A 16,912-nucleotide genomic window follows, 5' to 3' on the forward strand; every position below is an offset into this window, starting at 1 on the left:
TGTTTTCCTTTCTTTTTTTGCATGTTTTTCACAGTTACGTTTTACAGAACATCAAAGCATTTTGAATATTAGTCATATACAACACGCAAAAAGCAGTTTCTAAATGACGATGTTTATCTTTATAGGAGAAAAAATCAACTGCTACAATCAAGTATCTGTGATAACTTCCGTTTTTGGGTATTTACAGTGCTGTGGAGGAATTTCGGCCAGTTTTGTTGTCAAAATGAAGTATCTTGCCCGACAAAAGTTATTGGATTGTGAATGGAGACAATAAAAAATTATTTTTGCTGCTTGTTTGGGTGAGGTCCTTGAAATGGTTGTAGCATAAAGACACTGTGTGCAGCTTACTGCTTTTATGTGCTATCATTAGTTGGAATATGTTTAGGATTTCAGGCTGGACAGACGTCTTAATTACAGAGTGTGCTCCAAACCTATAAACTCACACACAGCTAATTTGTTAGCTGGCTCAGACAGGAAAAACATGTTAGCATTTGAAAGTTTGCTTCAACGCTTTTTAACTTTTTCTAAATTTAGAACGTTTCATTTCTTTTTGAACATAAAAAAAGTGTTTTGTTTTTTTCTAATAACAGCATTGACCAGTACTCGGGCTCTAAAGTACTCACCGTCCACTCAATTCGTGCCACCAGTTAGCAAACACTGCCCTCTTGCGTGGAAGACCGGAACAAGAATAGCGGAAGTAACGTCTAAAAGTCACCTAGCAACAGACTCGCAGTACGGATTAGGTCAGCCCTCATTTGCCAAATAATCTCAGGAGAATTTGATCCAGAAATAATATTCCTATAACACTTTCTGAAATTGTTCGTCTGCTTTTCAGGAGCTAACATCCAAGATCTTGTCTACAAAGGTCTGAAAAATCGCCCGCTCTTTATTATAGCCCTCGTTTAGTAAATTAAATAAACACAAAAACAGGATTTGATGAAGTTTCTTTTATTTGCAATAAAAAATAGGTACAAGAGCTCCCTTTACAAATATACTAGAGAATCACAGCACGCTGTGAAAACCGCAGGAGTCTCAAACTTCTTGAAGGAACAGAATAACGTAGAGAATAATGCACACTAATAATGCAACTACCTCGCGAGCTGGATCAGCCTTAGCACGTGCCACTTTATAGGTATATTGCAGTTTCTAAAGTTTCTTTAAAAACCCCACCGGTCTGCTAATTTAACATATTGCTTATGTAAGCCAGGAACCCTCGTTTCCCCCAATTTACGACTAATTTCTTATTAGTGGAAGAGTTTCAGACTGTTGGCACAAACCCCAAAAGTATTCCTTGTGCGTGCAGATAAAACTGGGGGCAGCTCATAATGAATATGTCCACATGGTACCATTTATCAAAATGTCACGCAAACTCAATTAAAACGTCCCCAGCGGGATGTTTGGACAGTTAATCCACGCAAATTCAATTTGGGCCCCATTCTGCATACATACGGGCTTTTGCCGGCGAGTGAAAGTTTACAAAATCAGTTAAAATTAAGGTGCTGATGTATTTCGCAAAAAGATCTCTGCAGCTTTACTTTGAACTGAATCTTTCTGCTTTTTTTTTTCTTTTGCTTTCATCAATGTGTAAGAGGTTGTGTAAATTGCATGACAGAAAAAATTAATAATCTCTGCTTCTTCAATTTAAAAAACAAAAAGATGCATTTTAGACTTACACATAAAATGAAAACTAAGGTAGTAACTGGGCCATAATGGTGAGTTTAGTTTTTTTTTTTTTTTTTTTGTTCAAAGCAAATATCTGAAGAAGCAAAAAATACAAAATAAAAAATTAAATGATGCAGAATTATAAATAAATAAAAAAAAACATTTTCAAGGTTGCTTAAATATAAATAAGTCTTATTGTTTATAAGGAAACCCCCAGGGGGTGGGAATTGCATTATTATTGTGTGCAAGGTAATATTACAGACAGTAAAAGAGAAAGAAGACAATGAAGTTGTTCCTTGAAGACATTAAAAAGGCCTCTGAATTACATTGATATACATATAATTCACCCCAATTATACACACAGACACCCAGCTACAGGCAGAGCAGAGAGACACAAACAGAAGAGTACACTTACAACCTAAACCTACGTCTGTTTTGTCCCGGCGGTCTGCTACAATAGGACACAATGTGCCACATCGGCAACATCTGGATGAGTTTCTATCAGTCTGTCCGTTAATGCAACCAGTTTGTGCGCTTCACCACAACGCAAGTTCTTCGATCTGTTCAAGCCAGGATTAAACACACATTTGCACGCTGGAGTCTAAATCACAACCTCGCCCACGACAACTGCCATGACAAGAGACGCACCGAGGAATTGACTGGTGAACGAATTGGTAGATTTTTATTTACTTTAATCTTATTGGTCCTGGCTGGTAGGAAACTCAGAAATCGGTTCTTTTTTCCAAATCTCTGAACACACCTTGCATAAAGCCCTACATACCAGGTAGCGCTACCGTCAACGCTCTTTGGTGTGCACGTCGTCACAGAGGGAAGAAGTCTCAAGTAGTTAGCAGTAAAGTAAAAAAAAATAAATAAATTTTGTCAAATACGTCAGAAAATATTTAAGATTCTATGACAGAGTCTCGTCTTTGGTTAAATTATTTTCAATAAAATAAAATTGGAGCACTGAAAGGCGTATTGTGACCTCATAACACCTGACAGCATCAGTTCAATTTTTTAAAAATTATAATAATCGGTACCGGCCAAAATCATGATCGGTGCACCAATAGTTGTATTATTCAGAGCTTTTACCCTTTGACTTGAAACAGGCTGGATTTGGAATACATTTTGGAAATCTTGTTTCCAGGCAACTGCACACTTTCTCTTCCTCACACTCACACACACTCGCACGCGCACACACACACACGTAGTGTAAAGCTGCCTCCTGCTCACATAGCAAGTTGAGAAAAAAATACTTTAATGCTGTTAGTTCTGTATCCGAGTCTGTAAAAATAGTATAAGACTTTTTACCAAAAGTGGAAATTGGGTACAAAATTCGGCTCGGTGCGTCTGTCATCACAACATCGTCCTCAACTACACGCCAAACGCCTGGCCTGGTTTTGGCTCCGTCAGGAATACTTAAAGTGAGGCAGCAGTTGCTAGTTCTTCTACAAGGAAATTTGTTGAACGTATTTCGGTAAAGTTAGTAAGGCAAGGGGGGGGGGGAACGGAAAAGGAAGAAAACGTTCAGTACATTCATTATATACGTCGCTATGCAAAAAAAATCTTATGCTTTTGCACAATTTTTCAGCAGATTTCTTTAGTGGGCCATCTCCTGCTCCCCTCTCTGGTGAATACTGCTTAGTGTGCGGGAGGAGGGGAGTCGTCATTCATCCTGACGGCGCTTTGCTTTCGATGTTTCTGCAAGTTGTTCTTTCAATAAAAAAGTCTGGCACATCTTTACAAAACGATGTGATGATGATGACTCAAGTCTCTTTGTTTCCCCTCAACCGACCTGAGGGATGTGCTCTGACGGGCTACACGTTCATCAACATCTCAGAGTGGACCAACACGGGACTAAAAGGAATGAACCGAAACGTAAATGGGTGGAGTCAAGACAGCGTGAAGGGAAATCAGACTTCTGAACTGCATAGACGCCCGTGCTGGTCGACACGAGGCCGAATCACCGCGGCCTCTTGCGGGTGACGAAGATGAGGACCCTTCGGATGGCGATGAGGCGGTCCTTGAGGGAAGTCATGGCCAGGATGGTGAGCTGGGCTCGGTTCTCCAGCGGAAGGACGGCGAGCAGCCACCAGCACCAGGCCGGGCCTTCAGGAACCGCCTGCAAGGGGAATAAAACCAAACAGACACCGGTAAATGCCGGGGACGCAACGATCCGCTTCCGATACCGAAATCTGAGGTTCAGTATTGACCAATTCGATACTGAAAACCGGTGCTGCGCTGACCTGTGGGTCTGGATCTTTACTGGGAAGATGTCCAAAGTGGCTGAGGATCTGACTCTTCATGTTGTCCTTCAGCGACGTGAACCAGTTGTTGGCCTGATCGTACACGGAGTCGTGCAGCTTCAGGAGCTCCACCAGCTCCTCCCCCTCAACCTGATTATAAACACAGTTTGTAATTTTATATAGAACAACAGAAGAAACATCACTTGGACAATAACAGACTAAAAAAACCTGAACGACATCGTTCGTCTTCTGAACTTAAAAAAAAAAAAAAAAAAAGCTTCTATTGAGATTTTGTAGTGCGAGATCAGAACTACTGCAGAAATGATCAGACAGCTCACCTTCCTGTCCTCCAGGTACTCTATCTTAGCGGTGTTGTAGCCGTCTCTCTGTCCGTGGCTGAGGACCTTGAACCGCGAAACTCCGATAGTGTCGACCACCGAGCGGCCGTCGGGAAAGAACTTGACGTCACGCACCTGCAAAACAATCCAACCAATCAGGTCTGAGTCGCGTGAAGTATGAGGAGAATCTGCAAAAGTGAATAGGATTTTAAAGGTGGATTTTTCTGGAAAAGATCTGGTTACCAACCTCAAGCATGCAGCCGTAGTCAGCAAAGCCTTTGAGCTCGTCGGCGATGCACATGCCAAACTGCTTGGTGCCCGTCTCCATGGAGCGGCGAATCATGAGGCGGTAGCGCGGCTCAAAGACGTGAAGCGGGCAGGGGATGGTGGGGAATGCCATGGTGCACACGAAGATGGGCACTTCCTGGTTCAAACTGCAAAACACAGACAGGAGAAATAATTACCACTGAATGCAGTTTTTTTTTTTAAGTTCCAAAGATTTAAAAATCCTGTAAAGGCTCCATTTAAAACCAAAGCGTTGCAGAGAATCAGCAACTATGCAAGTTTATCGTTAGGGAGCTCAAGTAGCTTAAAAAACAAAATGAAGAAAAAGAGTCGCTAATATTCTTCCTTTGTAATTTCTGGAAGGAGGAATGTTGTTTACTAATTGGAAAGTTTGCAACTGATAGCCAGTGTGTGCTTTGGTTGCCAGGATACAATACAAATGCAAAAAATGATCATCTTTAAACTTTAAAATTTTTTCCCCCAAACTGCTGTTCTCAAATTGAATTAATTACATATATTAACCCTTTAATGCTTTCAGGTGTTTGTGATTTGTGGAAAACTAACTTGGACAGCTCCTTCATTTCCTCCTCATGGATTTTCTTCCGCTCAGTCAGTTCGTCTCCAAGGTAACGCTGTAGGACTTCCTCCATCAGAAAGGTCTTATTGTAACCTCTGGTAGCTAGAAACTGTAACCAAACAYAGAGAATGCTTTACTACTTTAGTTCGTTCCCTGAGACAGGATGGCTGCAAAGGTTTTATGAAAGAACGTCTTTTACAGAGTTCTGAATGTCAAACACAAAATACTGAGGTTCACTAGAGACGTGTGAGTGAGAAGGAAGGAAGAAACAGAGAAAAATAAAAAGAGAGAGAGAAAAAAGAAAAAGCAAAAAAGAACGAAAGGACTGACAAGCAAGTGAAAGAAGAGTGAAAAAGAAAAAGATAAAAGAAAAAAAATCTAAAGAAAAAAGATGGAAAGAAGAAAAAAGGGGAAAAAGAGCAAAAGAAAAAGTGAGCAAAGAACAGAGCAAACAAAAAACAGAGCAAATGAAAGAATGAGCAAAGCTATAAAAAAGTTTTTAAAAAAAAGAAACAAAAAACAAAGAGTAAAAAAACAGCAAAAGAAATAGAAATCTGTCTGGAAAGACAGGATTTTTTCAAAATTCCACATTTTCCCAAGCTGCACAGAACCGAATCTGTAGCTGATGCCAGTTTTCCGTTCAGCTCTCTGCAGCGTAGCTCAGCTGTGTACCTCAGACAGATTCTCCTTGCACAGAGGGCAGTTGGGGTTGTGGTCCAAACAGCGCTCCAGACATTTGAGGCAGAAGGTGTGACCACAGGGAGTAGCCACAGGTTCGTAGAACAATCTGAAGCACAACGCAAAAAAAAACAAAAGCAAAGAGTTCAACACTGTCCACTCTGTTTGCCTGTTTAAAGCTGTAAAGTCTTTGCATCTTATTATTAAATTTGCAGTATATGATGAAAAGTAAACTGTATTAACCTCATGCAGAGTGAGCACTCCAGGTCTCCACTGTCCAGTAAATCAACAGGAACCACTCTGCCTCCGCAAACTGAAGCCGTCTGAAACGCCTTTACATCATCTGGAGAAAAAACATAAATAATACGTTTTTAAAGACAACATGTCCTCTGGTGCTTTAGTGCACCACAATACATGTGCTACAGGTTTTCATAGCATTGCTTCTGCTTGGTTCTCTAAAATGTGAAGCGTTTTCTCCATTTATTTACATTCAAGCTTAAACTGTTGGATCTGACAAAAGGAAACACGTTACTGCACATTTAAAATGCAGCACGTTTTATCTGAAAATCCAATGAATGCAGTTCATGTAAGAAACCACAAGAGGGCGCTCCAACATGACAGTATCTCTGTTTTTTGGGGGGTTTGTTTACAACTTGAGATGACCAAGCTGGACAAAATGACACATCTGTCCAGCTAATAAAACCACCTACTTGCATCATTATGCCACTGTCAATATATTACTTGAAACTGGTCTCAAAACATAAGCATTTATCAAAATAATAAAACAAGTTATCGCCCAGTAAAACTTGTATTGGTGACAGGCCTCTTGTCAGATTGCCGTGGGATTTTCTCCTACCGGGTTTGGAGAGCTTGGACGGAGGGTTGAACGGCGCGGCGGCGCAGTCACCGCTGTGCTTCCTTTTCAGGCCACCATGAGGCGCCGGCAGTGAAGCCAAAACGTTGGCCAGACTTTTGGAGCTGCCTTCCCCTGCAGCCAGGTCCGACTTAGCGGGAGACATGGGAGAAAGCTCGGAAGATGGTCCGTCCACGGGGGGGCTTTTTGCTACGCTGAACTCTGAATCCTACAAATGGAGACAGAATGAGAAGCTGCAGAGTGAGTTTAAGTGTCAAACTGAGATATAAATGTGCAGAATTTTAAAAGAAAGTGCGGAGAGTGAAACGGAAACATGTCAACTGCTGCTGCACTGTGTGCGCATTAACCTGTGAGGAGCAGCCCGGTTTCTGCGTCAGCGGCCTCAGCGACTGGAGCAGGGCGGGGGGTTTGATCAGGCGGGTGGCCAGCCCGCCCTGCAGGGGATGCAGCGGCGTGGGCATGTCCTCGTTCTCAAACACGGAGGAGAACACCGCGCTGAGCACCTGCGGACAAAACCAGAGCAACTCAATCGGTTACGTGGGATGAGGAGAACGGCGACCAGCTGCTTTGTTGCCATTGAGTCGTCTGTCTGACCTTCTGGGCCTCCAGCTTCACTTTGGTCCAGTCCGGCTTCAGCGCCAGACACAGGAAGTATTCCTGCAAGGCCTCGTCGTTCCGGTCGACTTTACTCAGCGCCGTGGCTTTAAGGCAGTGAGCCTGAAACGCACAGGAAAAATTCAGCAACTGCAACACGGCATTCCCACCGAACTCATCATTTCAAACAATCAAAGGCCGACTGACCTCACTTCACCAAATCTACTGCGATTGCTAACTTGCTGTTAGCAAACGCTCTGTTAGACATGCAATTGTTCCCTTCATCTTAAATCACGAAAACCCATGTAAGGCATAAATTTTAAAAAATAAGAACAGCTTGACCTGAATTAATTTGAAATATCTAAAGTTCCAGATATACAGACGAAACAAATTATTCATGATTAATCGATTACTGAAATAATGGTTATTTGAGATTTGACAGAACTTAACCGGAGCTGAGGAATATTGGCTCTAGTTTTAAGAAAAACTGAAATAGATCTAGTAGCAAATTTGCTAACATAAATATAATCTAAAAATCTGTGTACAATAACGTGACAAAGTGAGAAACTTTAAAATTTTTTCCAAATGTTGTCCTTTCATACCTGTCTGCACCTGGGAAAAAAAGCTCTTTATGCATCCAACTGAGTCATCTACATTAATTACAAAACGGAAACTCACCTTTGTCCATAGCGGTTTTAATCTGCACAGACTGTTGGCATCCTGCACCGCCTGGTTGAAGTTCCTCATCTCCATGTGCAGTTCAGCCCGTTGACATAGCAGTCTGCCTGAAGAGGGCGCTGTAGACACAGGAATAAAAAAAACCCATAGAGCAATGTCAGACAGTCTTCCATGGGATAAACCTTTTTTTTCTAGGTCAGACAAGTGAGGCAATAAAGCAACAAAGTGGAGCGTCACCAGCTTGGGACATTGTGTGCAGACCATTACAATATCTGAGTCAAAGTAAATAACATTCGCCCTGGTTTAAAAAAAATAATAGATGGAATAAAATCAAACTAATATTATGTAGGATCAAACAGATTACGGTACCACTTTAAGAGCTGAATTCAAAAGACTTAACATTTCTGTTGTTAACCACCTGTGACTGACGGCAGATGGAAGAATTCACGTGTCCCAAATAAAAAGTGGATGCACGCATTTTGGAACAACAAATAACACCTGATTGATACGTGCCGACTGTACTTCCTCTTGAACACGGCTGAAAGCAGAGAGGCTACGTACCAACACGCATAACAGCTTCCTTCAAAGCCAGAAGCTCACATTCAGTTGCCCCAGTTTGAACTGTATGACTCGTGTCAATGTTTTGGGTGTTCTTTGACAAACATCTCAATGATTTCCAGGAATTTTGGCCCTTTTTCACAAATGGTGTGAGTGAGTCAGGCTTGGAGACCGCCTTGTATTCAAACACCTTATTTTATCGCTGCCAATGAATTTGGGACAAAGGTCAAAGCTTTGGTGGCCTCTAAAAACCACTGACTTATTTTCCTTGTATTGGTCATTTTGTAGCCAATTAGCTAATCTGGTCAGCGTTTAGCTTTACATCTGACGTCTTAAGATGTTGCTTCAATATTTCCGCATAACAGACTTTCCGCATGAAGGTATTAATTATATGAAGCGCACCAGTCCCTCGTGCAGCAAAACCCCTACAACAGAAGTGCAATAGCCAAATGCTAAATGGTGTTTTTTGCTCTGTGAGCGGTGCAGGACTCCTTCCACATTTTCTTAGATTCTTTCCAATAGAGTATATTAAATTAGATCCTAGAATTACAATTTTAGTGACTGGTTTTATCTGCGAAACCAAGTGTAGTGGTATGCCGAGGTCTGTTATTTCGTTCAATTTATAATTTTTATATATAGATTTGCAGACTTATTATGGAGTCAAACGTTGGCACGTCTTCAGAAAAAAAAAGAAGAAAAAAAATCATATTAACAGGAAAGTGTTGAACACATCCTTTTGTTACCATCCACTGAATGGAAACAAAATAGTCACACAACTTCCCAAAAATAATTGTACAACATTATTTTAGTGATGAAATTATCCTTTTTTATGCAACTCAGCCTACGCTAAAAGGCCCGTTTTGGCATCTCACCAATTATAGGAAGTATAAAACAATCATTTCTAGTCTTGGGTAAGATCTGCATTTGTATTTACGACACAGTTCCACCCGTGCTACATCAGAAGGCCTCCTGCTGCCTGTTTCGGGGAAAACAGAGGCTTGAGGTGACAACGCTTCCTTCTGTCGCCCAAAGCAGACAGAAGGAAATGACTCAATATTGATACACAAACTAAAATATCTACATCCCTGCCATCAGGATGCTCAAATAGCTCCAATTTTAGGCTTCAGCCAATCACTCTCCAACACCCGAGGCTAGCATAAGATGGCCGCCGCTGGAAACACAGATCATGGATTCTAGTGTAACCTGGATATTCAGCCAAGAGCTGCTCAGAGCGGAACGCATCGCGTTACAATTGTGACCCAGTGTCAAGTTCAATGATCAGATGGCACAGATCAGCAGAGTCCAGCCATACGTTGGTGGTGTAAAAAAATAAACTTTATCTTGCTGACATGACAAGATCAGTTTGGTTTGCTTGTTGTTCTATTGAGCGATTTCTTTTTATTAATAGCACGGCAGTTTCAGGTTTCCTTAACATAGCAGCGGCTTGTAGGCTGTTCTCACAACACCTTCACACGTCAATGCGGCGACGACACAATGGACTAGCTTCTAAATACAAACCCCCGTGTTGAGACAGCTAGAGTTAGCACCAGGAACAAGGATTCAATTTATTTATTTTTTTAAGCCATATATTTTTTTTATGATCACTAACAAATGGATGCGCTCCCACCCTCTAAGTGATAAATCCTCATCTATGATTCAGAGTACATTACGTTATCACCTTGTTCAGGGGGAAATCCATTTCCTGTTTGCACAAGCATCACGTTTTATGGATAAAATTACAGTCACATTTTTTTATGCTATCTAGAGTGAAGGGAAGATCTGAAGCTTCTTAACAGCGATGTTTGGGGATAAAATTACACCTCTAAGGTCTATTATTACAAGAGGTCCGATGTCTTCGATTACAAGCAGCTGACTCACTGAGGCAGTCACAGGTTTAAAAGGCATTATTCAAAGAGATGCCAGCGCAGCATGACAACGGAAATGTAAACGGTCTGTAAACATGGTCAGAAGGGTTGAAAAAAAAACAACAACGTAGAAGCGCAGTGCTCTGTACAAAAGTCATCTTCTTCTGCACAATCTCTTTTTAAGATTGTTGTGGCGAAAGTGATCTTTATCGATAGTTACCAAACAAGAAATGGGACAAGAGAGAAGAACTCCCTCTTCCCACCAAGTCCGGTGGTTGGGTGCCAGGGCATTCATTCATCCAGCAGCCTGTCGTGTTTTTGAGTTAAAAAATGTTTAAAGTTGACAGGAAATGTCAAAAAATCACTTGATAATCATGTGTTATTGAAAGGTTTGAATGTTAATACAAACTATAGTCTTAAAAATACAAACATTTTAAAAAGACTTAATTAAATAAATAAGCCATGCTTAGCCTGGTGGGGGCACAAGAAAAGCCTGGTGGCCTGCCAGGCTTGTAATACATCTCTCATTCCTCTCCTTTACTTACAAGAAATGAGCCAACTGCTGGCATCAATATATCTATTTAACATATCAAAGCTTTCACTTAAAACAAACACACAATTTTATTTTTAGAATTTTGCTAATATTATTTGGGTTATCAAAGTGTGAGAATCACACACGGATCAATTCCTACTACTTTTACTACCTCAAGTCCATTGAGGACTTGAGACTACATACAGTCTCTATTAAAGAGGCATAAATAGCCTAAATAAAAGGAATACTTTAGGCAAGAGGTGCATTTTTATTTATGGCACAGTTACACCCATGTTATATGAGACAGCAGAAGGCCTCCTGCTGTCTGTATTGGGAAAACAGAGGCTGGCAGTGACAATACTGTGAACGCACTCCATCCTTCTGTCACCCAGAGGTCTTTACAACGCAGAAGGCATGAATCAATATTGATACGRAGAGGAAAATATCTACAGTGGTGCCAACAGAGCGCTGGAAGACATTCATTTTGGGCTTCAACTTCAGGCACCAAGAGGGAAAACTGCTGAAAAAAAATCTATAATTTTAACATGTAAATATATAAATATATAGGAAAGATTTGGGGAGGGATTCAGCTCAGATTTTCTCTGGCTATTCAAATTGTGCAACGTGAGCCCCGCCCGGCCTGTGGTTACTGAGGCGTGCTGACACTCTTTATATAATGCCAGAACATAGGAGACCATTCTGCATTTTGGCTCAGCAGSTTTACAATTTATTAAAACAAACAAATACTAAAAAAAAAAAAGAGCAGCACACAGCACATATTTGTAAAGTTATTTAAATAAGAAGGCGCAGCATTTACATGTTATGAAAGCTGCTTTCTRGCTGTTATCTAACACAGCTTGTGAAACACCCCTACAAGAGACCAGGGAGGCTGACCTTTTTTTTGTCTCTCAAAACCAAAAATAAAGTCACATTTGCAGCAAGACAAAAATAAAATGTGGTATAATGACGTTTTGTAAAAGGTAAGTGGGAAAACTGGAACTGGCATCAATGCAGGGCCTCAATAAAAAGCCTATCTTCTAAAAATAGAAGAATATGAATGAGGGCCTGATAAGCATTATGAGACGCGTGCTACTTAGGTAACGRAGGACAGTGCGTCACGTAACGAGCCAGCAGAAGGGCGCCAGCTATCGTTGACACGAGGAAGTTGCACTAAAAGTAGGTCACTTGAGCTTTTATTGCAAGGTATWCAAGCGAAAAAACAACAAAAAAAGAAGTTCCACACTTACCTAAATCTACTGCTGCATTGTACCGCTCCAAAGCGTCCGCCAGGTTCTGTTTACTCCACAAAACTTCCCCCTCGATCCACATTTTCCTGGCTTTGCTCTCAGTTTCAAACAGTTTGTCCAGCAGGCCGCTGAGAACCACGTTGACTCTCSGGTCGCTTTTGCTCGACTTCTGTTTACAGCTTATACAATCTTTGACGGCGTCGTCTTCCACGCATCGCTTACAGAAAGTGTGCCCGCACTCCAAAGTTGCGGGCTCTTGCAGCAGGCATTTGCAGAGGCGACAGGAAAACAAATCCAGGGCTTCGTCTTCTTCGCATTCCCCGTCGTTATGAGCCCCGTCCTGCCCGCCGCCACTTTTAGTCTGCCCGTTTAGGGTCACGGGAAGACCCAGTTCTTTCCCGCGGAGCGTCCGGGCGATGGTTTCCACCAGGACGGCCAGCTCCTCCGGGCGCAACTTGCCCAGGTTGGCCGCTGTGCAGTACGCCTCCAGCGCTTCTGATATCCGCCCGGCGCGGGCGAGAGAGTCGCCCTTCCGCAGACACAAGCCCCGGTCCGGCTGCTGGAGGTCTGCGAGCTGGGAGCTGTAGATCTCTACGGCCAGGTTAAAGTCCCCAGCCCGGCTGGCCTCCTCGGCCACCTCCAGCATTTCGGGGCAGAGACCCGCGGCTCCAGGGTTGGAGAGCGGGTGGAGGAGCAGGTCGCCCTGATGATGCAGAACTCCCGTCTCCATCTTCTCTTTTCACAGTGACTTAAAAATATATATATACACGAGAAGCTCAATGCTGGTCTGACCAAAGCAGACAAAGTTCTCTACTATTATATTTCACCTTGTTCCCAAAATGTTCATTTAAAAGTTTTGATCCTAAAACAGACCACCTCTCTGGCTGCCCCGCAATGACGGCCATTGGAGCAAGGTTGAGGCTTTTTCCAATCTAGGCGACATAAAAAAAGAAAATCCCCCAAAAATATGACTATAAATTAAGAGTATAGGCTTCGGTTTCTCAGAAAATGCATTCTTTAACCACTCCATGTCAATCATGCTGCCCACTACTAAAAAAGGAGACGAGCAAAAAAAAGAAAAATCGCACTTTTAAGGGGCATTAAATTGCCCCAGAGGTGTTTTGTTACACCAATACTAAATCCTTTCAGCTGAACCGAAGTGAAAAACTTATTCAGCACCTGGTCACGAGCACAAACTAATAGTTGAATGTCAAACTCGTGTCCGATAATTAAGTTACCTGAACAAAATCAGGAATTGGAATTCAATAAACATTAGCTACAGATCTACGAGCCTGTTGTGTTTATATAAGACAACCAGGGAGCTTTAGCTAACATAGATTAGCTAACACCGACTGCTCCTTTACCGCTCGCCGAACTCCTCAAACGAACTCTTTCAGACACAATATTCCCAAATCCTTGTCCGTTAACGACTCCGATAATCATAGCTCCCGACGAAAAACCGAAAAAACACGAATTAAACCAAAGGTTCCACCGAGGAGAAACATCTTATATGCTTGCTAACTGTGTCCGGCTGATAAAGCTGCTTTGGATTTCATATACAATTCGCCGAAGCAGGCGCAAGACACCACGTGATGCGCGAAAAGAGTTTCTATTGGCTCGTTATGTGGCTCACTTATATAACTTAATAATATTGTATAACCCTCTCGCTGACAGCAGCGAATGGCTTGTTTTTGGGTTTGGCAGAATAAGTTCACAGTTATTTGTTGTGGAGATAGATGTTCCCCGCGTGATTTTACAGCACGACACTTCTGGGCAAACTAGGAGAAAGCGTCGTGTTTGCTGTGGGTCAAGCAGTTCGCCCCTTGAATTAGGGACACAGTTGTTCTGGTTGTGGGGTTGATTCATTGTTTTATGTAATGTTTTATGTAAGCACAGTGTCAGTTCTTGTTTTGTTGTGAAAAAAGCTGAAGACATATCATGGTTATAGCTTTAAAAATAAATGTATCAAAAGCCTGAAAGTTTTCAAAACCACAGAAACTAGTTACCAAAACAGTCGTGACCCATGTATGGAGTACAAAAAGTGCCACAATTCAATACATGTCAAATTAATATTTGTTGAAATGGCTATTACATTTATGCTTTAGATAAATAAATAATTGCTTCTATAATGTATTATTTGTCAGTTTATAAAATACCGTTAAATAATTTAATAGTCAAATATTTTACAGTACAATGCACATTGTGCATTTATATTACCCATTAATGTAACACAAGTAGACAGACAGACATTATTTTTTGACATTGCATATAACTGCTTGTACCTATTCTTTGGATACTTATTTACTTTAAAATAATAAATTATTTTGATTTTCATGTTATTTTCAGCTTCTGTAAAATATCTGATTGGAAAGTCACTCAATTGGTAAATATAATCTTCTCATTTTAATTTTACTAGATATTTAAAGATTCCACAAATTTTAAACTTCTATCCATTAGCCATTTCTGATGAGTCCAAATAGTTATTAAATGGACAGAAGCAGTACATTTATATATGAAGTCCTTATGAGGGACTTGTCCCAATTCCTCAAAATAGCCTAAAGTTGTCACTGAATATGTGCAGTAGCCCAGTTTGTTTGATCTGCTGTGAAGTAAAACATTTGCCATTCCTCCCAGAGTTAGAAATCATTTACACAACAGGCTAAACTAAATTAGTTCTCATTTTAAACTTCACACACACACAAAACTCTAGTTTTAGCTAATTGTGCAATCAAAGAGTTTCTAGAAAAATCTTTATTCTTCAGCCTTGACTCTAAAGCAGCATTTCCCAACCCATTTTTCCTCGGACATTTCTCTGCTTTAATACACCTGATTCAGATGGCTGCTGTTCAGTAAAAGCCTGCTGATCAGCCATCATTTGAAATCAGGCATGCTGCAGCAGGGAAACATGCAGAGCAATTACGCCTTGAGGACCAGGGATGGGGAAACGCTGGTCTAAAGGGTTTGACAGTTCAGAGGAGAATACTTCATTTTAGTGTGGGTAACATTTAAAAAAAAATCTCTTTAGATATAAAAAACCGCATGTGCTCACCAGTGTAGTGTTCACCCTCACTGCTTTTATGTACTTGAACACTCAGAGACTTATTTTTTACTACAAGAACTGCTTTTAGCCTCTTTGAAATGCCCTCATTAGATTTTAACAGACAGAAGTCCTCTTTCTTTTTTTGTAATAAGAATGAGTCAAAAGTTGAAGAATCTGTCTTATTTTAGACTGATATTTATTCATTTATTTTGACATCTCGTGAGACTAATTGGTTTATGGACCTTGCTGTAGTTTAACAGATTAATCTCAGCAGTACTGGATCAGCACGTTCTATTGGTTATGTGACTTTTGCATGTCATTGTGTGAGGCATGAAAATGTAATAAAATAATTGAACAGCTGGTGGTTGTGGCCTTGTAATCACAGTGCTTGGATCACTGTTTTGACTGTGTTTGGGGGGGTGGGGGGAAAATTGTCGCTAATGAACATTTGCTTCTTAATTTAAGCTTTTCATTTATGGACGCCCTCAAATTACACAAACAAAACCCTAACCCTAAACCTACACACTGTATGTCAGCCTGAAATAAGCAAACGCTCATATTTGTACAACTCATAGAAACACTATAAAACATAATTTTTTTCTTCTGTAACATAACATTTTGTTATTCATAAATTAAATCTGATTTTTGCACTTACTTTGTACCTTTAGATAAAGCACAGTTCAGTGAATTGTAAGAAATGGGATGTGCTGTTAAAACATAAAGCTCTGAACCCAACCTTTTCATAACCACTACTCAAAAACATTACATGTATCACAATTAAGCCATAAAGTTATGCAGTCAGTAAAGGAGAAACCTTACATATTGTTAGTTTTTATCGTCTTCATTACCCTCCTCTCTCTCTCTCCCTCTCCCCCTCCCTTCCCCTCCGGCAGGTTTAATAAGTGTAAAGTTGTATAATGATTGCAAAAACGCTTGTGAGTCATTCTCTGCCGGGTTGTAAAAGCACCGTCTGTCCTATATGTTCTCTGATGGAGGGGAGTCTGTGTGTGGCTTGATAAGTTTGGACAAAATGGCCGCGTACGTCCAAACAGAAATTCATATTCAGATCTGAGTGATGTCTGATGATAGTGAACTCTCTGAAACACCTGAGTTGTGTTTTTTGCTTGTTTGGGTTTTTTTTCTCCTTATGAAACAGCTTTTAGCGACTTACACAAACATTTAACCCTGTTACACAATTTCTGTAGTCTAACATTAAAATGCAGCAGAGCTTCTTCGGTATGGGGGCATAAGATTTCAGCAAGGGATCATTTCACAGCCGTCGGATCGTGTGGTTTGGATAAGAATGACAAAAGACATTTTCTACTTTCATTAGAAGAAGTACGGGGAAAGTCTCTGTGTCAGAGGAAAACACGTTTGCTATCTCGATAAGTCAAATACGAATCAGGTTAAATAATTATAAGTAATTTATAATGATGATTACACAGGGGTGCAAAGAAACGCTTTATGTTTATGCTATTCAAATTTTGTGACTCATCCATACAACGTTCTATATTTGATAAGTAGCTCACTGGTAATCTACTTAACTGTCCACACCCATCATAGGAAACAATGTTTCCACCTTCCATAATGGATCACAGAGCTGGCCTGAGACGGGAGCAAAGTGCAGTTCATTGTGCTCCATGCTGCCAAAATTAAATCAAAATAAGGAGAATTATCTTTCTGTTGCGCTGCAGGAAAAAGACTGGAACGAGCTCTGAGTTCCTTTGTATAAAAAGAA

General features: G+C 40.8%; 1 protein-coding gene across 1 annotated transcript; it reads right to left on the minus strand.

Annotated features, from left to right (window-relative positions):
* Nucleotides 1-927: 927 nt before the first annotated feature.
* Nucleotides 928-13,703, minus strand: lonrf2 (LON peptidase N-terminal domain and ring finger 2). Its single transcript, XM_008432229.2, has 12 exons — nt 12,135-13,703; nt 7,933-8,051; nt 7,255-7,377; nt 7,008-7,163; nt 6,643-6,868; nt 6,030-6,129; nt 5,781-5,895; nt 5,096-5,217; nt 4,494-4,680; nt 4,247-4,381; nt 3,909-4,058; nt 928-3,784 (listed from the first exon to the last, which is right to left on the minus strand). The coding sequence occupies exons 1-12, from the start codon at nt 12,862-12,864 to the stop codon at nt 3,626-3,628; spliced, it is 2,322 nt and encodes a 773-aa protein (XP_008430451.1). The 5' UTR covers nt 12,865-13,703; the 3' UTR covers nt 928-3,625.
* Between the last annotated feature and the right edge of the window lie 3,209 nt (nt 13,704-16,912).

This window comes from Poecilia reticulata, linkage group LG2 (assembly GCF_000633615.1).
Source record: "Poecilia reticulata strain Guanapo linkage group LG2, Guppy_female_1.0+MT, whole genome shotgun sequence".
In the NCBI taxonomy this organism is placed as follows: Eukaryota; Metazoa; Chordata; class Actinopteri; order Cyprinodontiformes; family Poeciliidae; genus Poecilia; species Poecilia reticulata.